This window comes from Lacerta agilis, chromosome 2 (genome assembly GCF_009819535.1).
Source record: "Lacerta agilis isolate rLacAgi1 chromosome 2, rLacAgi1.pri, whole genome shotgun sequence".
Taxonomy (NCBI): domain Eukaryota; kingdom Metazoa; phylum Chordata; class Lepidosauria; order Squamata; family Lacertidae; genus Lacerta; species Lacerta agilis.
In genome coordinates, this window is record NC_046313.1 from 27,863,038 (window position 1) to 27,885,554 (window position 22,517).

Below are 22,517 nucleotides of genomic sequence, written 5' to 3' on the forward strand. Positions count from 1 at the left end.
AATAACCCGCCCTTCCTCCCAAAGCAGCCCAGGGAGGCAGCTTGCTATCTCTCCAGCCTTTATCAGCAACGCTGTCCTCAGGACACCAAGGTGGGCACCGCAAAAGGCTCCTCCCCAGTTGCAATTAATGTAGGTGTTCATGAGTAGAATACTGTTTGCTATGCATGCGTGCAGGTGTGCAGTTGCAGCGACAAGTTTGCAAGCCGCAGAACCAGCATGCTCCGGATCCGACGGTACATCGGGAGCAGCAACCCCTTGCTTTTGCTCCGAGGCTCCGGACCGCGTTGCCCGTCACGTGGGCCGCGAAGCCTCGCCTCTTTCGCGTCGGGTTTCAGGGGGAGGTGCCGCCGCCCTCCACCACCTCCTCTTCGTCGTCCTCCCCCTCCCTCCCCAGTTCCCATCACGTGTGCTTGGCGGTGGGAAGGAACTTGCTGAGTAGCAGCAGCAGCAGCAGTAGCATAGCTTTAGCAGCCGTGCAAGGAGCCTGGCTGGTAACATGGACGAGGACGAGGAGAGCGGATACGGTGAGCGGGCGAATGAATTAGAAGCATCCAAGGAGACGGGAAGGAGCATCTCTGGCTGGGCCAAGGCGGGGGGCGGGCGGGTCTTAATGGCAAGGGTGGGGGGCACTCAGGGAAGGAGGGAGGGATTCGTTCAAGCCCAATCTTGCGACTACCTGTAGTTAGAAGGGGGGAGTGGCCCTTGCATGTTCAGCGAACTGTCCTTGGCTTAAAGCAGGGAGTGTGCAATATCTGCCCCCCCCCCCACCATCCCGACACACACACACACACACACATTTAGGAAGGAGTCTCTCTCTGCATCCTGGTTTTAGCAAGAGAGGGTTAACGGGATTGGGGAGCTGTGTGGCCGGTTGTCCTGAGGGGGGGTCCCCGGGTCCTGCCTCAGTGGATCCTGAGGGTGCGCTAGTAAACCCCGAGCAGAGATCGGCTCCTGAGCATAGGAAGTAGAGATTGTGCAAGGCCGTGGTGCGGTGCGGGGTGAGGTGCCATTGGTTAAGGGTGGGGTCACGGAGGGTGCTCTCTCGGGTATCTGGTTAGGACCCTCTGTGGGTGGGTAGGGCTACCTTTTTTCTTAATCACCCCCTATGTAGGAGGGCAGCTGCCCTTCCCGTGAGGGAGAAGAAGGGAAGCTTCTGAGCAGCTGTTCCAGCCCGTGGTCGCAGGGCGAAGACAGCTGTTCATTACAATGGGGTGCGTGGAGAAATGAGCTTGGAGTCGGTTGCGGGGGGGTTTGGGGAAACAGGCGTGCGGCCCCCTTTTGGGGGGAGGGAGGTAAATGTGGCCGGACTCCAAAAAGAAGTATTTACAGGGAAGGGTCAGGGGTGGCTCCCCTTGCGCTGAGCACTGCGGTGAGCGTTAACGAGAGACAGCTGGGCCGTGTGTGTTTGTCGGCTTGTGCGCCTTTGGTGGGGGGAACTTCGTGCCGGCATTTATCCTCTAGGCTGGGCAGGGAAGCGTAAACTGCCTCTCGGAGAAGGGAAGGGGGGTTGTGGGGGTGACTTCAGGGTAGCAACAGCTGCATGAGCAGCAGATGATTCCCCTTTCTGCCTGGCTCCTTCTCTCTCCTTCCCAGGGAAGAGGGAGAACGTGGCTCTTTCTGAGGCTGAGTTCAGCTGTCACATTTGTGCCTCTCCTCTCTCTTTCTTTCTGTGTGTGTGTGTGTGTGTGTGTGTATGTGTGTGTGCATGCATGCACACACACACAGGGCTGGGGTTGCTTTTTTGGGCCTGGACTGATGTCTTTGATCTGCGTGTCCAGCTGTCATTTCCAAGTGTCATTTCCTGCCAGTGCAGATCACCTTCTAAAAAGGTGGCAGGAGCCCTAGAGATGGCCTAGTGGCAAAGGACTGGATGACTGGCCCTGCCAGGCATGTCGCCTCATGTGACTTGTGGGAGGCCCTCGGTCAGGCCCTGATCTTACCCAAATCCAAAATTACAGTGCTAGGTATAAGTATTCTGCAGAAGTGGTGGGAGTGAGTGCACTGCTCACAAAATGACATTGTTCGGGGTGGGGTGCGGGTGAGTGATGGTGGTGCCCTTCATAACCCCAGTGGCCACTGACTAGAATTGATATATCCCGAACTGGGGACAGCAGGCTTGGGCCTGGAGGATTTGAGGTTCACACACAGGCCTGACTTGCATAAGAGGTGGGGCAGGCCAGTTTCCTGAATGAGCCCACATTTAGAAGGAACTGGAACAAATTTAGAAATGCTGCAACAAGCCAGGCAATAACACAACTAAAACTTCCTAAGCACCTGTCTTCTGAGAAGCTGCCCTCAAAATAAGCAGACAAGATTTGCTGTCATTTGTAGCCCAAATCACTTTGTCTGGTGCGCAGGCTGCAAACATGCTGGCCTTTCTCGTTCCAAATTGAGGTGATGTTTCTGCCCTTGGGAAAAGGAAAGAAATGTGCATTCAGTATACTGATGTAGGATATGTGTTGTCAAAATAGTTTGACTGGTTGAGCAGGGCTGTCCCATGTTGTTTTGCTTCATGAGGCAAGAGCGACAAAGTGGTGCCCCCTCATTCCACACAGAAGGGCCAACCGGATCGTAAGCTGAATATTACTTCAACAGTGACAATGGGGCATTGTCCTCCACCTTGCCTGAAGGTGGCAGGGTCACTTAGGCGGCACGAGGTCCTTTTTGCTGCTTTCTGCCCCTAGCATTTGCCACTTAAGGCAGCCACCTCACTGCCTAACGGTAGGGCCGGTCCTGTGTTTACATTTTAAAACTGAACTGTGGAGGTCACTCCTTGTGCTGGAAATGCCACTTTGGAAGAGCCAGTGTGGTGTAGTAGTTAAGGGCGGTGGACTTGTAATCTGGTGAACCGGGTTCCCATCCCCGCTCCTCCACATGCAGCTGCTGGGTGACCTTGGGCTAGTCACACTTCTTTGAAGTCTCTCAGCCCCACTCACCTCACAGTGTTTGTTGTGGGGAAGGAAGGGAAAGGAGATTGTTAGCCGCTTTGAGATTCCTTAGGGTAATGATAAAGCGGGATATCAAATCCAAACTCTTCTTCTTCTTCTTCGGCTCGCAAGTAAGCTATGAGATGCTCCACTTCGAAGAGTCTTTGGTCCTTTGCTTATTCAGCTTTCTGTGTATGACACTGCAACGGAGGGAGTCTCCCTGCGCGGTCTCTCCCGAATCCACTCCAATTCCTTTAACACTGGGAACATCTCTGCAGTGTCGTTGCACCAGGAGAACGAATTAATATGTATGACCCAGTTATGGGTGAGTGGCTGACTTAGAGGCTTCCCCAGCAGAGCTGTGAGCTCAAATCTGTGTCTTAGCAGCTGTGGCACGCTGGGGCAGTAGAGGCTTGCTTGCTTTATTCCTCCTCTTGCGTGGCATACCCTGTCATGCAAATGACACCCTGGGCTTCCTTTATCCAGTGTGCTGGCGCTGGCACCTCTGGGGCCAGATGCCCTTTGGTGTGCCTGTGCTGCTGAGAGCCAGTGTGGTGTAGTGGTTAAGAGCGGTAGACTCGTAATCTGGGGAACCGGGTTCGTGTCTCCGCTCCTCCACATGCAGCTGCTGGGTGACCTTGGGCTAGTCACACTTCTTTGAAGTCTCTCAGCCCCACTCACCTCACAGAGTGTTTGTTGTGGGGGAGGAAGGGAAAGGAGAATGTTAGCCGCTTTGAGACTCCTTCAGGTAGTGAAAAGCGGGATATCAAATCCAAACTCCTCTTCTTCTTCTTCTTCTTCCTGTATGTGGATTTGGTGAACAAATTAGCTTTGAACCTCAGGTGGCTTTTGAGCAGGGCAGCATGGATGCAGCATCTCCATTAATCACAGAGACCCAGGCTGAAGCTGTAGGTGATGCCCGGGAGGCAGGCGGTTCTCTCAGGCAGCAGGCACACATGTCCCTGCCACCAGCGGGCTTGTCCCTGATTTGCCTAGTACATGAATATTCCAGCTGTGTTGCTCACTTCTTGCTATGATCCCAAAGACGGTGTCTGGGGAAAGTGGAGCGGTGCTTAAACGATGTATGCATGCAGCTGCTTTCTCATCTAGCCTGTACTGTGAGGGATGGATTAGATTTACAGGGGTAATCTCCCTTTCAGGCAAGTGGCAGCCTGCCCAGTTCTGCTCACCATGGTTCTCAGCCCTGTGTGTCTCCAACCTGGGTAACGCTGCCCAGTCACATGGAGGGGTCCTCCTGCCTGTTCATCAGCAGAGGTGACTTAGGGACAGCAGCAATTCCAGGGACTGATGCTTTCTCCTTCTTCCCCTCAACCCCCAGGCTGAGCTGAAGGGTGGAGGCTCCGAGGCTGAGCTGTGCCGTGGTTGCCACTGACAGCTGGGTATATTTGAGCTCCTTGTTTTCAAAGGTTATCATGTGTTTGCTGTAAAAATGGGATTATGGCTCAGGTTGTGATTATGGCTTCTCTACAATAACATTAACAAGGGCTGTTGAATACTTCCAGTTATTGTATGCGAGCATAATTTTTTAATTGTTTTCTGCCTGGACTACCATGTGCTGGCGAGGGGCTGCTTCTAGCCAGACTGTGATTTGAAACAATCCTAATGTATTTTCCTTTACACTATGGAGGGAAATGTGTTCATGGGCGTGGGGGGGGGCTAGTTTGTAACTTGGTGCAGGTCAGAACATTCGTTCTCTGAAACCTGAGTATATTGCATCACTCACACCTAGAGGAAAGTTGGTGAGCAGGGGAGAGGAGTTGGTCTTGGTACTCTTTCTAGGTTTGTGGAGGAGAAATGTCTTTCTCCCCCGTTCACTTTGGCGATTTATTACATCTGAGAAAATGTAGATTTGTGTGTAGCCTGGGTGGAGGGAAGGGGGTTCCGTGCAGAGCATGCTGCTGTTTTGGAAACTCAAAACAAGCCTGCTGTGTCTAGTCTTATTGCACTTGTAGGACAGTCGCTTCTGAAATCAGCAGCTGGCTCTCCTCTGCTGGCCCGCTTGTTTACAGGGCAGCTAAATTTATCCATATTTGCATGGGAGTTGCCAGGTTGCTCCAGCCAAAAAGGAAGCAAGGCTACCCTTGCAAATGTATGCAACTCGCGTAATGACAAGAATTTCCCCCAGAAAGCTTTCATGGGACATCTCTGAATCTACAGGGCTCTCACTGAACATTCTCATTGATCCTATCCACGAGCTTTCAGGACACGCTGAACGGAAAATAGCTTGGCTGTGCAGGGAGACGGAGCACACGAGGCCGCTGTGGAGGTGCCTACCACTCTGATGGGCCCAATGCAGGCAGCAGGCTCTGAAACAGTTAACAAATTCCTCTCCTAACTTATGTCAACTTGACAACACAGAGAGAGAAAGAAAGAGGCAGCTGTGTGTGTACTCATGCAGTGAACACCACATCCTCTGTCGCACATCTTTCCTCCTAGTTGGGTGGTTGCTCCACTTCTTTGTTCCTCTTCTTGGGTGTCACGCAAGCTCAACTCATCCCTCCATTTCGCCCTTCCTTCAGTGTAGCTTGCCCACGACTCACCTTACTTTGCCCTTGCTGCCCTTCTCTCCCCTGTCCAGGCAGGTATTTCATAGACCAGGGAAGGGACAGGCAACTGCAGGGTTCATCCAGCTGTACACGCACACGCACACACGCACACACACACACACACACACACACACAAACACCCTTTAAAGCTCCACCTCGTTGTCATCTTTTATCACCTAGTTTCCTGCGCTTGGCCGTTTTGCTCCATCAGTGCAGACTTTCACCCTCTAGGCTGCCTGCTTTGCCAGAACGTAAGCATGCAAGCCTTTTGCACCCTGCTTTTTGTGGTTTGCATTCAGTGGGCATTTCCTTGCCTGCCGGCTTGGTAATAAAATCTCCAGGCCTTGGACACACAAACAGGGCAGGAGATGGTATCGCGTCTCATCCAATTGCTGCAGGACCCTATATTCTTTTGGGGCAGCTGTTGTATGTCCCCTGACACATAGCAGCTGCCCACCAGAAATGCAGGTTCAGGGATGCAAGTGTCCCATTCAGTGTGTGCTAGTGGTTTGATGACAAAGTACCCCTGTAGGGCAACAGGACTAAAATGGAGTGTGGCTCTGCAGCCTTTACAAATGGCTCAGGGCTCCATCAGTAGTTTCTCAAATTCTCAGGCTGTCGCTACGGATTTCCCTTGGAGCTGCGTAGGAAGACAAGCAGCTTGCGGTTGGCAAGTGCTTATAACCTTGTTGCCATAGGTATGTTACCCTTGCCAACAAGGAAATACATCTGCACACTTTCCTTTGTATTCTGGAGCCCGGTTTCCTTTGAAAGAGCCTACTTTTTAATGGCTCGTTAATATCAAGGGAGCTTGAAATGATGCTTTAGAGCCAGCAGGTGGTGCTCAAGTCTCCCGACTGGACACTGCTATCCCACTGAATCCCAACACTGAGCACTTTCAGTAATCCCCTGTGGTTTTAACCTGTGGGGGGCAGGGGCGGTATTGTTTTCATGATGCCCTATGATTAATCGGAAGCAGCTCCGAAAATCAGCGTGTTTATTCTCTGGCTTTTATTAAGCAAAATGCTTTGAGAGTGCATCTGCTCTGAGAACGGTGAGGTGAATTGGTCCTCTTGTGACAGAGATGCCCAGCACACACCATGGGATTTTGGGGAGGAGGCGCTCGCTTGTGATCTTGCAGCTGGAAATCCTTGAATTCTGCTTGGCTCAAACGAGGATGGTATAAGCAGAACCAGGAGCACCAAACGAGGTGACATGGGTACTTGGGCCTCAGGAACCCCACTGCTGTATGCTGTCTGCGGTGTATAGGTAAAATCTCACCACATGCTTTGACTGCCTCTTGGATCTAGTTCACTTGCATTCTTGTATTCTGATTGGTTGTGTGAGGGGGATGGGTGGCTGTTTCAGAATTTAAATGCTTCTGGCTGGCAGGAGGGGAATGCTGGGTTAAGTACCCACAGATCTTGTGGTCACATGACTGGAGTCATCTTTCCATTCGCCTCTTGTCTTTAAGTTCTTGCTGGAGCTACCAACACGCTTCCCAAAGGTGTTTGATGCTCAGAAAGGATAGGAACTTGATTTTTTTTTTCTTTTAAATGAATAAATACAAAACTTGTGGTTGCCAGTGATTTGTGTGGCGCTGTGGTCTAAACCACTGAGCCTAGGGCTTGCCAATCAGAAGGTCGGCGGTTTGAATCCCCGCGACAGGGTGAGCTCCCGTTGTTCGGTCCCTGCTCCTGCCCACCTAGCAGTTCGAAAGCACGTCAAAGTGCAAGTAGATAAATAGGTACCGCTCCAGCGGGAAGGTAAACTGCGTTTCCATGCGCTGCTCTGGTTCACCAGAAGCGGCTCAGTCATGCTGGCCACATGACCCTGAAGCTGTCTGCAGACAAATGCCGGCTCCCTCGGCCTATAGAGCGAGATGAGCGCCGCAACCCCAGAGTTGTCCGTGACTGGACCTAACGGCCAGGGGTACCTTTACCTTTACTAATAATAAAACAACAACACCCAGGTTGATCATGCGGTGCATTTGTACTCTCTGTCTACGCAAGAGGCCTCTTGTGGTGGAGCAATCATTTCTCTCTCTTTAGCAATGTTGTGGATACCCAGATCTGTATGAAAAGTGATTGCTCAGTGAAGTGATGGTTTTGTGGATACAAGCTGCTTTGGAACAAAGTTAGTTTGCTTGGTCAGCGCATTCACTGCGGAACTTGCTCTAGAAGTGAAACAGATGTGTCTGTCCTTCGCTCTCATGCTGTGGGGGGGTGGGGCAGGGGTGCTGGTGGAATGTTGCTGAGGGTGCAGCTTCTCTCTTGGTTTGCATCACGGCAGAGGCCCTGAATGATCAAAACGCGGCGTTGTGCTGCGCTCGACAAGCTGATGCTTGGCCAGACATGGACAAAGGGAAATACGCAGGTTCCGAATAACGGGCTCGTTTGGGGTGGCTTCAGGCTTCCCATCCCTTCCCAGGAGTCTCCTATTTCCTCCCATGTTTGGGCTTATTTCTGTGATTTCAGGACAGTGTTGCTAGCCTTGTGTATTCCTCACTCTTTTCGGAACCTCCCGTTCTTGATATCCACCCAATGAGTTGTACTGCTGAGGTATTGGGAAAGATGCAAACATTTACTGTATGCAAGGCTAGCAAACTCCTAAATGAAGATGGTGCCCAGGCTTCTTCACTAAAACAACATCAAAACAAAAGCATGAGAATCTGTTCTCATTAATTTAAGGAACTTGTTTCCAGCTCTCGTTTTTTTGTGGAGAAAAAGTGAATTCCAAAGGCTGAATAGCCACAATGTTCATTGGGTGGGGAGGCTGAGAGGAGAGATGAGGATTTTTACAGTTCTGTCTTTTCCTTCTTCAGGGGTCCTAGAGTGTCCCTGCCCCTGCTCTCCCCTTCCCCCCACCACACCACAGAAACCTTTCCTTTCTCCCTTCTTCCACCACCCCAGCCTGCCAATGATGTTTTCCTCCAGGAATACCTCCTTAGTAAATGAAGCAGATCGGAAAATCAAATGCAAGTTGATGTGAAATGCATTCTCATTGCAAAACATGACTTCTGCATTTGGTAAAATCTCTGCTGTTATGTGCGATCAGGGCACATTTGCCTCTATTCCCCCCCCCCCCCCGCCTGTCTGCCTCCTAGCTATGAGACCTGGGTAGACTTGACTTGTGCAAAAGTCCAGACAGGTCAGAAAAAAGAAACCCCACGTTTGCAATGTCTATGCTTTCTAGCTTGTCTCTGCCTAGCTTCTCTCTCTCTCTCTCTGTGTATGTATATGTACAGTATATATTTCCCCCAGGCAGGTGGGTCTGAGTGCCTGAGCTTCCTGTCCCAGTCTGGAGCAGATTGGCTGTGGCACTAATCGTACTGCATGAAGGATTACCGGCCACCAGGATTAAAGGATTTCTGTAAAAAGAGCTGAGGAGGAATGGGGGATGGGCTGCTGCAAGAGCTGGGAGGCATACATGACTAGCTGATGGGGAAAGAAAGGAGTGAGGCTGGAAGGTCTTTGGCTGAGGAACCCAGGTACTTGTAGGGCACAGGGGGAAATGCATGGGTGCTGCTCTCTAGAGGTGGAAAAGTCCACCAGTGACCTAACCCAGGGCAGTCCAACCTCTTAGACCAAGTGGGCCACAGAACACAGAACCCGGGTGCCGCACGCTGAATTATATTTCCACATTGTTAATTAAAGCATTTGCAATGTGGTCGGTGCTATTTAATATACACAATTAATATATTTTAAGGGTGAGCACTCCTAAACATAATGAGACCAGCTCCCACGTAAGTATGCATTGAATCAGGGCAGGTTGCTAGGCTGCGATCTGTAGGACAGGGTTTCAACTCGGTGCAAGCTAACCTGGGATAAAGCCCTGCTTAGGTCAAAATGCCGTGCAAGCCTAATGCGTGCCTATTCACAAGCAAATGCCGTTCATTTCATTGAGACTTACCGTACTCCCAGATGAATGCAGACTGCAAAGGGCTGCAGCCTAAAATAATATACCGGTACAGTGGTACCTCAGGTTACATACGCTTCAGGTTACAGACTCCGCTAACCCAGAAATAACGCTTCAGGTTAAGAACAGTTTCAGGTTAAGAATGGACCTCCAGAACGAATTAAGTTCTTAACCCGAGGTACCACTGTACATGGAGGTATTCAGCGGCCTAAAACCAGTGCAGGGGAAATACCTCTCTCACATTAATACGTTGTTATTGCTATAATTATTTTGTTGTTGCTTATATCCTGGGCAAAGTTAAGAGGGGAGGGGGTGGCGGCTGGCCTGTTTGGCCTTGCAGAGGCTGAGGGAGACACAAGAAGTGCCTTTGCTGTTTGTTTCCGCATGCCCCTCACAGCAGCAATGAAAAAGCCAGCTACTCGAGCCGCACTAAGAAGCCCTGAATGTTGCCAAGGGCTGCCCAAAAGCTGTTTCAAGGGTTGCATGTTGGACCACCTTGATCTACCCATTGTGTGGGCTAAGGACAGCTTTTACGCTACAAGCAGCAGGCATTGAGCTGCCCAGTGGGTGCTTCTCCCGTTTTTTAATTATGCCCCTACCCCCCGAAACTGGAACTGAGCTTAGGGAGCGGAGTGCGTGTGCACAAGGAGAGCATTTGCAGTATCGGCAGGCCTGGGAGGGGTTGCACACCCGTCCCTCCCACTGCCTTTTTTCTCTCTTGCAAGCCCCTTATCCTCACCTCCACATTCAGGTTATCTCTCCGAAAGTGGCTTTGGGAATGTGTGTTTGCTGAGATTAACCCCAGTGTACTTTTCTCGTTTTAAATGTCAAGAATGATGCCCCACAAGCCTCCCAGTGGGCCTTCGAACTATACAATATAGGAATGCTTTTGAGGGATGAGAATTATCGGGTTGCTCTTGTTTTTAGTTTTTATTATGTGTTTTGTGTTTTTATATTGTGATTCTATGTTGTGAAGCCCTGAGACCTGTGGGTATAGGAGCGTATACAAATAAAATAACAATAGGTGGGTATGGGGACCTTTTCCAGCACTTCCAAAAAAGAACACATTCCCAGCAATCCCTCTGCTTTTCAACTGGCCTCAAACCAGTCTATGTTGTGTATCTGCCACCTTTTGGAAGCCTGTGTCCAGGACATGGGGAGTGGGTCACTTCACCTGTGGTACTCTTTTGCAGCAAATGCCTGGGCCTCTCTTCTCAAGCTGTAAAATGGCAGTGGCCAGGGTTGTAGGGTTGCTTGGAGGGCGACTGATGTGCACACACAAAAATACGGAACAGGTTTCAAATGTGAATTCTAGTTGTTGAGATGTGCGTTCATTTCCTCAAATATCTCCTGTTGTCTTGGGAGGAGTGCTTGTGCAGAGTCCTGCTTGTTGAGTGGGGTACCTTCTACAACACCTGGGAGTAGTGAGGTCCAGCATTTTATCAAATGTACTGGTCACCGAGGGCATGCTGTATGGGCTGGATGCCTTACTGAATGACGACGTGGTTCCTATATCCTTGGAGGCAGCGGTGAAATCTCTCTTAAATGAATGAATGTCAGATCTACAAATCTTGCACTATCCTCCAATCCCTGATAGTTCATTTCATTTCATTTCTATTTATTTATTTATCATGTTTATATTCCCCCCTTTCCTCCAAGCAGCCCAAGGTGGCATACGTAGTTCTACTCTCTGATTTATCTTCTCAACAATCACATGAGGTTAAGACAAACTGGCCCAAGGTCACCTAGTGAGCTTCATGGTTGAATGGGGATTTGAACCCTAGTATTCCATATCCTGGGACCCAGGTGGCGCTGTGGGTTAAACCACAGAGTCTAGGGCTTGCCGATCAGAAGTTCGGCGGTTCGAATCCCTGCGATGAGGTGAGCTCCTGTTGTTCGGTCCCAGCTCCTGCCCACCTAGCAGTTCGAAAGCACGTCAAAGTGCAAGTAAATAAATAGGGACCGCTCCGGCGGGAAGGTAAACGGCGTTTCCGTGCACTGCTCTGGTTCGCCAGAAAGCGGCTTTGTCATGCTGGCCACATGACCTGGAAGCTGTCTGCGGACAAACGCCGGCTCCCTTGGCCTATAGAGCGAGATGAGCGCCGCAACCCCAGAGTCGGACACGACTGCACCTAATGGTCAGGGGTCCCTTTACCTTTACCTTTATTCCATATCCTAGTCCAACACACCACTACATCACACGGTCTCATTGATTTTTTTTTAGTCAAGCTATTAGAACATGGGATGGCTTCCCAACTCAGCATGGCCTAGGGCTATGCTGATTATTTGGATCCATTTCAATCTGTCTTCAGACCTGGGTTTGGGGCAGAACAGCCTCTGTCTCCCCAGTGGATGGCTTCCATTAGGGAATGGCTTGTGAGTGTGTGAGTGTTTCCCTGTTGCTTCTTTTGCAGCTCTTTGTGGCTTTCAACATCAATGACCATGGCATTCTTTTGCGCCATCTTGCTAAGTTGGGCCTGGGGAGGGGAGAGTATATGTTAGCACTGGTCTTTTCTGGAAGGTTTCCCACCTAGTTTAGGCTACGCATTGTATGGCATAGGATGCTAAAAGTTCATATCCCCCAATGGGTTCTGACCCAAATAAGGTTGCTGTCCCGATTCTTTAATCAGCTGCATGTCGAGGAGAAGCTCAGCATACGGAGCTGCTTCTTTCACTGCCAGGGGCATCACTTGGTACTTAAAGAACCCGGGAAACAGATCATGTTGCAGATTTGCATAAATGTACAGTGTGCCTCTGGGTAAATTAAGATGGCAAGGCTGTTGCTAGCACTGCACTTAGCTGCACAGTAAGCAAAGTTTGCCTTTTTTAATTTAAAAAGGAGGCCGAGGAAAGGGGATCTGGGGCACAGCACAAAATTCAGGTCCCCAAGCGGTGCCCCTGGTCTCTGCTACCCTATAATGGACTTTATGGACCTTGGCATGCAGCTGTTCAAGGAACAGGAGCCTTATTTGGGGGCAGAGAGGACTCTTTCCCTGGAGGCACTGCTCTGCTCATTTGGCTGGCTTGCAATAAATGCTCCAGCATAACAGCTTTGCTTGCTAGCTTCATTCTGCCGAAACCAGAAACATTAACTGTTTGCCGTCCCCACGCTTCTCTTTTCACTTACCAGGACCATACAGTAACAGGATGGCTTTTCTGTCCTGTTGGATAAAAAATCCCATTGTCTTTCCACCTGACTTTGGAGTCAGTTCTGGGGGCACAGCCCTTGCCCCCAAAGTCTTGTCATTGCCTAGTTGTGCGCCAGTTCATAGACTGAAGCAGCAATGGGTCAATATCTGATGTTGCGAGGGTTTCGTTAACTAGAGTGGCCTGCTCTTCTTTTGTATGGAGGGCTTGTCTGAAAAGAGTTCTTCTTCTCCCTGTCTACTCATTTGGGGCAGAGGTCATTATGGGGCTCCTTTAGTTCCCCATCTGAGTCTCAGGCACTGAATACAGTGTGAGAACTGGTAGCTCATGAATGGAGGGCTCAGCCTTGTTAAAGAGCCTTTTGCAACGTTGATGCAGCCACCTTTCTCTGAAGTGTCATCTACTGGGCATTTACCCCTTGGTAAATCTCATCAGCGGATGCCACCCTGCAGTGTTCGTTCATTTTATTAGGTTTGTATCCTGATTCTTCCTCCCCAAGGGAGCGCAGGAGTGCCGCTGTTGCTGTTGGCATCTGTCTGTCTTGAAAGGCAATGGAGTGTGCTTCCAGGGGTGATGTCAACATAGCTGTCAACCCTCCCTGCTGTTTCCCAATGCTATAATAAGGGAATTTCCCGCAAAAAAATGGAAAGGTTGACAGCTATGGATGTGAAACCGAAGTGACCTCCCCAGGGTGTAAGCCTGGACAGGGTGTAGGGAGGTCCTGGTCTGGAGCATAAGATAAATGCAACACAGTACAATAAGCCATATATTTCAAACACCTTTAAAAACCTAATAAAAAATACCCCCAATAGTTAATACCTTCAATGCAGAGAACCTCGGTATTGATCTGCTTCCGTCAGGCAACTTATTACTAAACGGTATAAAACCTTCACGGTTTTATTGTTGTCTTGGGCACTTATGCCATCGGAATGAAGTTTTGTGGAACACAAAACTGGGAATGGCACAGAGCTTCAGGGCCTGTTGCAGCTCTCCAGAGTACTTGTTGGGTGACAAGGCCTTTCTTTGCTGATGCGATCTGCAAATGGGTTCACTGGGGACTTCCCAGCTATGGCATTAAGAAAAGTAGTTGGTCGTAAAGGTGAAAAGCCAGTTTGGTCTCTTGAGGGGTGCTCTAAAGTAGATGGGGGATGCTATCATTGCAAAGCTGGAAAGTTTAAAACAGGGGCCAGCAAACTTTTTCAGCAGGGGGCTGGTCCACTGTCCCTCAGACCTTGTGGGGGGCCAGACTATTTTTTTGGGGGGGGGAATGAACGAATTCCTATGCCCCTCAAATAACCCAGAGATGCATTTTAAATAAAAGGACACATTGTACTAATTTAAAAAACACGCTAATTCCCGGATTTAGAAGGCAATTGGGCCGGATCCGGCCCCCAGGCCTTAGTTTGCCTACCCATGGTTTAAAACATACAACATTTTGAAAACTATGGGATGGGCTTTTCTGGAGTCGCATATGCCAAGGGAACTGCCAACCTTTCATAGGTATTCTCTTAGATTCTGCCTCTTCTGTTGCTTGATCTGGCTTATACTTCTCCTGAGCATCTCCCTCTTCTCTCTGTCTCTGCTGCTTCTATCATGGAGAGATGTCTTTTCTCAGAAACTATGGCTCATTTTTTTTCACAAATGGGGAGTTGCCTCTGTGTGTGTAAAACACACACACACGTATTTTACTTTGGGTCTAGGTTGTCAGGTTCCTGAACCAATTGTTTTGCTTTGCTGTGCTGTGGGTAAGAAGCAGTAGAATTGGAGCCACATGCTAAGGGAATTACTTGCTTTGTTTTGTTCCTGTGCTAATAGATCCTAAAGCTTATCAAACTATTAGGAAATGGGATTTCCGTAAACTTTCACTTTCCAGCAGTCTAGCATTTAGCTGCCAGAAGGAACATTATGTTGAACTTGCGATAGATGAGAAAGCTAGAGTTGTGTGTTTCCAGAAGTACAGTACTGGGGAGAGCTTCCAGAGGGGTAGATGTAACAAGCTAATTAATACATTGGGGGGGAAATCAAGAGTCTACTGGCACATTAAAGACTAATTGGGGGAGGGCATTCTCCCCCTTTTTGCTACACCTTACAGGCTAACAAATTTTGTTAAGATATGTTTTTATGGGCTTCATCAGATGCTTGGAGTGCAATCCTTGGTTGTTGAGTATATTCACTTATGAGTTTAAAGGCAGGAAATGTAAATTTGAAATCAAATGGTAATATAAAGCAGTCTGTGATAATTCATTTAGATAATAATTTTGCAGTAGCCGTAATTGATATTCTTAGTGTTGTTGAGTAAATTAACACCTGTAGTGGGAGAGGAAATCATTGTTTTCATTTGTTGTCTCCTGCCGGAAACCTATGTCCCCAGTGTGGAAAGATGTGTGGATCCAGAATTGGCCTCCACAGTCACTTACGGACTCGTTGTTAAGACCGTGTTCTTGGAAGACAATCTTACTTGGCTACGAATGATCGCCAAAGAAGAAGAAGATTTTTAGACCAGCAATTCCAGGTGATTAGGAGACCCAGGAAAAGAATAGTGATGTTGGGTTTTAGTGGAAACGTATCAGAGGAACATGGAAGCTTTTGTGTGTTTGCCTTTTTAAGACGGGGGACCCATACTGTTAGCTGTCTAATGTAAGCTTGTTCTTGAAGCGTTTGGCAGACAACATTAGCACCTGTGCACTTTCTTGCTGCCACGTCCTCTGCAGCTGGGATGTGCACCTGTGCTTGTGGAGATAAGCTTGCCAGTTCCCGTTGTGCCTTGTTTCAGCTGCTGCTCAACTTGGTGCTGCAGGGATTCTGGCCCCATTGAAGAACGTGGCTCTTTACGAGCCTCTTGAGACAGAGGGGAGCCAGTTGTGGAATCAGAAGAAAAAACACGAGGATGTAATGAGTCCTGTTTGCTGGACTGTCTGTTTCATTCTCCATGATTTCTCACAGAAGAAATTGCACACTTATCACCTAACTGGCCATTTATGGATTCCCCATTAGTCAGGTTCGCCACACTCCTGCCAATCTTTCCTCTTAAACTCTGGCCATCTCGGGTTTCCCCGTGTCTTCCAGAAACAGAGTCATGTCTCTTGCCTGCTCTGCATGTTCCAAGTAGGGCTCCCAGTTCTCGACAAGAGTGCTAATCTGAGATTGCTTTGCACTTCCTTGGAGAAGCAGCAAGAGCACCACCTTTGCCAGTGAGACTTCTGTTGCCCTGTGCAGCTGATTAGATTGGATTAGAAGTTCAAGGTGGACTGGAATGTGTTTGAACTTGAGGCTTGTGCCAGACAAGTTTTTTTCCCTGAGACTGTGTAATAAGAGATGCAAGGAAGAAGAGTTCGAACTGAGTTTATTTGCAGAAGCACAAAAGGATGGACCTCTCTGCAGTTATTTGTGTCTCACCATAGCCACCAACACAGGATAAAACACAATCTCTTTTAAGACAAAAATAGTTTTGTGGAAAGCATAATGCTGTGTCAATTCTGTGACACATTAAACATTGTTTGTACTCCCTTGCACAGACAGCAGACATGGTTTGGATTTTATGCATTACTTTTACTACATTGTCAAAGCTTGTTTGGTAAAATTTCGGCTTCATACTGTGTTACAGAAACTGACTTTTTAAAAACATGTGGAAGGGGCTGATGGGCTGCTTTGGGGACAGATGTGTAAATCAGGCTTGTCATGACCCCCAGCAAATTAAAAGACAGCCAGTAGCCCTGTCAAATGGAAATAGCCAGTCACTGTCTGTCTTGCCCAAGTTTGTGAGGCCGACCTTTCTGTTCTCATGGGGGCTAAAAACCTTTTAAGAGGACAGCTGAGAATTCACCAGCAGTTGCCAGGGCCTCGCAGCAGCAACCAGTCTCAGCCCTTTTTTTGCTTTTGAAAGCTTTGTAATTGCGATCCAACTTGCCAGTGCCTTCCTGCTCAGGTGGAACCTGCTTCAGAGAAAAGGGTCTTGCGTCTAGAGAAGTGGTCTTGAACTGTACCTACCAGCAAGATCCACATGGTGCTGCTCCCGTTCCTCCTTTTTCTAGAGGGCTGGGAATCGCGCCGACTCCTTACTCTGCAACTCTTACCCTGCTGCTTCCTTGCACTTTCCATGCACACATGCGTCTTTGGCACCTGCATGTGTTACGTTTCCGTGCACCTTCCTTTTATGTGCCGGCCGTTGCATAGCAACCACTAGCTCACAAGATGCTTAAAGCTGTAATAATGCAGCCAGATAAAACCGACCTAAAAATACCCCTTGCCCAAACCTCTCCTGGGCAGCTGGGAGGAGTGGCCGGGGAGGAGCTGGGAGGGGGGCACCTTGGAAAAAGTTCCCAAACTGAATTGCCCTCTAAGTGGCTTTGTGCGTCTCTCGTCAGCTGTCCAGCGCAGTGGGAACAGTAACAGTTTACTGGCAGGGAGCTGGGATTGGCTGGGCTCGGTGCGTGGGAGTCTCTGCTGCTCCTTCTACTCCAGCCGGACTGGGGATCCCTCTCCTGCCGTGTCTCTTCCCTCCCCACCCCCTTGCACTGTCTGGAAGAGGGGGAAGTGGCAGCTGCTGCTTGGGAAGCCATTTGGTGCTGAGAAAGTGGGCACCCAGAGGTTCTGGCCTCTGCACCCCACCTTGCGCCTGGCTCCGACCTGCTAGGCCTTTCTCACTTGCCCCAAGGGCAGCACCCCCTGCCCAGTCTTGAGAGGGCGTTGCATCGAGGGCATCATCATGGGGACTGTCAGTGAGCTCTGTGCCTCCAGTTTCCAAGCCTTCCTCTTCCCCTCCACCTTGGTAGCCACCAAGCCAGGTAGGTGCTTTATATTTTGCCCCTCCTCTCTATGTCCAGGAGTGTCTTGTGCTGATGCTGGGAGAAATGAGGTGCTGGAAGTTGGGGTGTGTGCAGTATGTATATTGTCTGTGGTGGGGCCAGGATTAGTCATCCTCTCCTATGTCCTATCACTTGCAAGCGAAGCCACAACAGACATATTGCGCTGGTGTCCTTCTAAGCGAAGGCTGCTGGAGAAAGGGGCAGGGGCCACAGCTTCAGTGCCTTTAGCTATGATGTTGCTTTCCTCTTGCTGAGATTTGGTGCACCGACGTTCAGCCAAAGTATAACCTTATCCGCTGGAGCTCATAAATACACAGGTAACTGAATTGCTTTGGAATGAGGAGCCTGGGAGAATCCATCCTGCTGATTTCTTGGCTTAGGAACCAGTCTCACCTCTGTTGATCCCCTTGGCAATCTGTTTCCTCACATGCTCAGATTCAAAGTGGATACAAGCTCCAGTCCATTTCACAGGCAACCTGCTCTGCTAGTCGTAGAATCATAGGATTGTAGAGTTGGAAGGGACAACGAGGATCATCTAGTCCAGCCCCCTGAAATGCAATACCTCAAGGACTGGCTCTCGCCATGTCAACCTACCTGGACCCTGAGATCATCCTCTGAGGCCCTACAAGTGGTCCGGGGTGGTGGTGGCCTAACATGAGAACGGGCCTTTTCTGTAGTGGCTCCCCGTTTGTGGAATGCTCTTCCTAGGGAGGTTTGCCTGGTGTCTTCATTATGCACTTGTAGACGCCAGGCAAAAACGTTCTTCTTCAACCAGGCCTTTGACTGATTATACCCTTTTAGATGTGTTTGTAGGAAGAGGTGGAGGGAGGAGGGTTTTAGTTGTCGTCTTCTATTTATTATGTATTTTGTGTTTTTATCTTGTATTTTTATGTTGTAAACCAACCTGAGATCTACGGTTGAAGGGTGGTATACAGATTTAATAAATAAAATAAAATAAAATAAATATTTTGCCCAATATGGGGTTCGAACCCACAACCCTGAATTTAAAAGTCCCATGCTCTACTGACGGAGATGTTGTCCCAGTGTCTGCACATTTTCTGAAAGAGTCATGTGTGCTAACTTTATACATGTTGTGGTGTGTGTGCTTTCCACATATTCTTGTGAAGATTTTTTTTAAAAAATTATTATCTGAAGTAGCTTTTCTAAAGTGTGTGAGAGCAGATCATTATTTTGCTGATGCCTAGCAATGGGGTTGTGGCTGTGACCTCTTTTTGACCTCCCTAGAGGAAGAGCATATGCTATAGTTGTCGCAGTTGTTGATGTTGCATTTATATCCCACGCTTCCTCCAAGGAGCTCAGGGTGGTTTACGTGGTTCATTTCCCCCCTCTCTATTTTATCCTTACAATAACCCTGTGAGGTAGGACAGGCTGTAACTGGTCCAAGGTCACCCAGCAAACTTCATAGCTGAGTTGGGATTTAAACCCTGGTCTCCCAGCTCTAACCACTGCATCACCTGTAATGGGTCACAAACTCCGGACAGCCAGTTTGGTGTCTGCCTTGTGGACTATGATGAATGGAAAGGACTGTGTTACACAAAGGCGGCTGCTGAGGCCTTAGGCCAATTCCATTCTCAACCCCATTTTCACATTAAAAAACACACACACACCCTATGAGCTGCCTTACTGGAGGAAGAACCTGACTAAGGCAGCTTACAGTCAAATCTATTCCATACAGTAAAATAGCAAAACAAACTGAACAGAGCCAGCAGCAAAATCAGGTAACCCTGGGAGGGGGGTTTAAGGGAGGGGTGTGTGCCTAGACCTGCATACTGAACGCAAGAGTCATGCAACTGTTGAACCAACTACAGTTTTCACCAGCATGGAAAACTGACAACGGGCAAAATTTCACCTGTGGAATGAATGTCTGCCTGTTGCACAGAGCCTCTACTAAAGAAAATTTAGCAAGCTTAGTATGTATGGGCACTTGATGATGAGACGGGCTTGTTTTCTGTCTCTTCTTCCTTGCTGTGTGACAACAGGATGGGTGGAGGGTACTGATTTGTCTGATGAGGGTTTGTGGTTTTGGGTTGGCGGGGAGGCTGGCAGGCCAGATAAAGTGATCCAGGATTAAAGCCACTTCACAGTATGAGACTGTTGGTTCAGGTACAGAGAGAATATAGCAGCCTTAGCACTGAAGCCAGTAACATTGAGTTCTCTGGTTCATTGGCTCAGCCCCAGGTTCTGCTATGCCTTGCATTCTGGTATCGAAAGTTGTGCTGTAGAGTACTTGGACCCAGTGAGTAGTTCTTGTGAGTTCAGTCTAGGGATCTGCAGCTGTAAAGGACAACTAATAGAGTATCTGGTACCTTTCCAACAATTTTCAGAACCTGATTTTCCCTTTTAAAAAAAAGAGAACAAGTTTCTGCCCCCTAGTATTTATGAAAGGCAGTGTGAATGCATGGATGGATTCTGCATAAAACCTAGCCAGGGAATATGGCTGTTTCAGACCCTTCCCACCACCCCGTCCTTGTTATTTCTTGGGTCAACAAATCTAGTTTCACTGTTTCCCTTGCCCAGTCTGACATAGGGTTGGTACACTGGTCAGTTGATTGCCTATTTATAGGCATATATGTTTGAATATTCCATGAAGGCAAGAATACCACTGCTTAGGTGGCAGATTTGATTTTTATTTCATTATGAGTTTCAGTTGTTGATGAGGACTGCTTGCCTCTGTAATGGTCAAAGGCAAGCCTAGCAACATAGAAAAACTTTTCCTTCCAACCCCCTGCTACAATTGCAGCTATCTCCAAACAGGAACGCAAGTTGTTTTCATTGGCAAAGGTTGTTATTTTAATTGCATTGTAAAACAGAACAAACACCAATTGTAAGCTGACGCTGGAGTTTTAGGATAAAAAACAAAGAATGATCTTTCATTGACTTGTTCACATGTATAGAAACCATACTTTGCATTAATTCATTAGCAGCCTAACTCTTTGGGGGGTGGGAAGTTCAAAAACACAGTGTCAAAAATTCTTGGTAGTCTACTGCATGTCACTTAGACCTACCAGTAGATCCCAATCTAGCTTCTGTCTAGTACTGCTCCAGATGTTGTCTACCTGCAACCAGACCCAGGCAACATGGCAGTGGTCAGGAAAGATGGGAGTTGCAGTCCAGTGTTGTCTGGATGGGCATCATGTTTATTCTGGCCTCAGAACTTGGGGTTTTGGTTAAAGATTTTGAGGCTTATTTTTAGCAAAACAAACCAAGGTGAAATCGCCTGGTTTAGAAGATACCATATGTGGGTGTGCAGAACAGGGTTTTGATTCCTGTTGCTTCACAGTGAATTTCCTGAAATACAAAATGTGGAAAGTGAAATCTCATACTAGATTAGTGACTAAAGCGTGGTGGGTGAGCTTGTGAAGCCATTTGGAACTCTACAGGTGAGGAAGACAGCTAAATTGTGGAGGGCAGAAAGCTTGGGGTCTAGTTGCCTTTTTCTTCTGCCTTACGAAGTATCCTGTGCAAAAAGGCATATACCTCTACTCCCACAAAAAGATAGATCCATTCTTCTTAGGCATTCTTTTGTAGGACCAAAGTATCAACAGCTGTCTGAATTTCTACCATGCAGCCTGGCAGTAGGATAGATACTGCAGAGTAATGGCTGGCAGCCTGCAAGCTCTTGCCAAACTGGGAGAGGAATTCTGCCATCGCCCCGTGGCTTACAAACAGGACACAGCTGCAGTTTGTCATGAAGTATGTGAGGGGGAACCCAAGGGGCTGGTTGTGTTGTTCTCTCCACCTCTTTAGACGTTGGGGAGAGCCGTTTCCCATATGGCTGCTAGCTCCATCCCCAACAGTCAAACAGAAGGGGATTCTGCCTTGGCAGGAGCTGGGAGGGGGAAACGGAAGCCAGATGGTGTCCATGGAAACGAGGCCTGCACTCTGCACAGCCAGGTGGCTCCAGGCAAAGCATGGCTGGGGCTGTTATTATGCCTCAGCTGTGAGCGAAGAGGAGTGGGATGATGGGCCCTGTGTGTGTCTGCCTCACAGGCCCTGTGTGTGTCTGCCTCTTAAATGTGAGGATTTGGTTGCACTTCTGCAAAAGTAATGGGCCTGGCAGACTTAGAAATGGAGTCCTTTTCCTGGCAGCACTGAAGTATTACTGTATCTGATGCAGCAATGAGAGGCAACTGTCATTAGGAAAACAGGATGTGGTCTCAGTAGCAGCTGAGAGCAGGAACTTCTTGTGGTGCCTTGAACCCGTTTGTGCCTGGCAACTTGGAGGAGACGGGCAAAAGTTTGTTGACAGCCGGATTTTGTCAGACTAGAGGAGCACTCCAAAGTTTCTTAATCTAGGAACAGCTTTACAAAAACCATTGTATCTTCTCTCCCTAGCTAGACCATGTCTTTCAGCTCAAATGCCACATTCCCTCAGGGGCAGGCTGCATACTGGTAGTAGACAGGAACAGAGGCAGATGTGGGCATCTCCAGAGGCAAAGCTGGGTAGGGCCGTGGATGCGAATTTTCCCTTTGTATGGGCACTGCGCTAAAGCCTGGAGGTTTCTATGCACAGGTATCTCTGCCCATGCTAGTATTACCACAGTGGAGGACAGCTTCCAGTCAGGCAAAATCATTCCAGGCTGATATAGAGCAGGGGTCCCAAACTGTGACCTTTGAATTGCTGGTGGTCCGTGAGCTTCATCCAAGTGGTCTGCAGCATTTCTGTGGATTTGCGGTTGAAGATGGCAGGTGGCAAGTCCGTCGCGTTAAATACTCCTATTGATTTTTAACAGTTTTTTTATTGCTCCTTTTATTATAATATTGTGTTTTATTGCATTGCAATTTGAATTCTACGAAATGCAGTAAAATACAATGTGTAAGAAATAAAAGAAGCAATAAAAATACAATTGCTACAGCAGGCAGGAAAGTCAGCAAGTGGGCCACCAAGACCCCCATATCCTGCGTGGGATATAAATAAGGGAACCACTGCTGCAGAGTGTGGCCAGTGACAGGTGTGGTCTGAGGAGAAGCCTGAGGGATGGATAAAGAGGCCCAGAAAGCCGCATTTGTCCCCCTCCACTGTGGATTGAAATACTCCACCCCTCCTCTAGGCATACAGATGAGGTCCCCAACTGCACCATAAATTTAAAGCAGGATCCTAACACTTTATACAGTTGTGGCTTCCCCCAAGA

The 22,517-nt window shown here is 48.6% G+C and overlaps 1 protein-coding gene across 2 annotated transcripts in view; it reads left to right on the forward strand.

Annotated features, from left to right (window-relative positions):
• The first annotated feature begins 452 nt into the window (after positions 1 to 452).
• CYTH1 (cytohesin 1) overlaps positions 453 to 22,517 on the forward strand; it is a 59,453-nt gene continuing 37,388 nt past the window's right edge. Inside the window, exon 1 of one of the 2 annotated variants that reach the window (XM_033139049.1) lies at positions 453 to 524. In XM_033139049.1, coding sequence (XP_032994940.1) covers positions 497 to 524 — 28 coding nt within the window. In that variant the 5' untranslated portion in view covers positions 453 to 496. Of the gene's footprint in view, positions 525 to 17,213; positions 17,344 to 22,517 lie in introns of those variants that run through there. The other variant, XM_033139048.1, reaches the window with a different exon arrangement.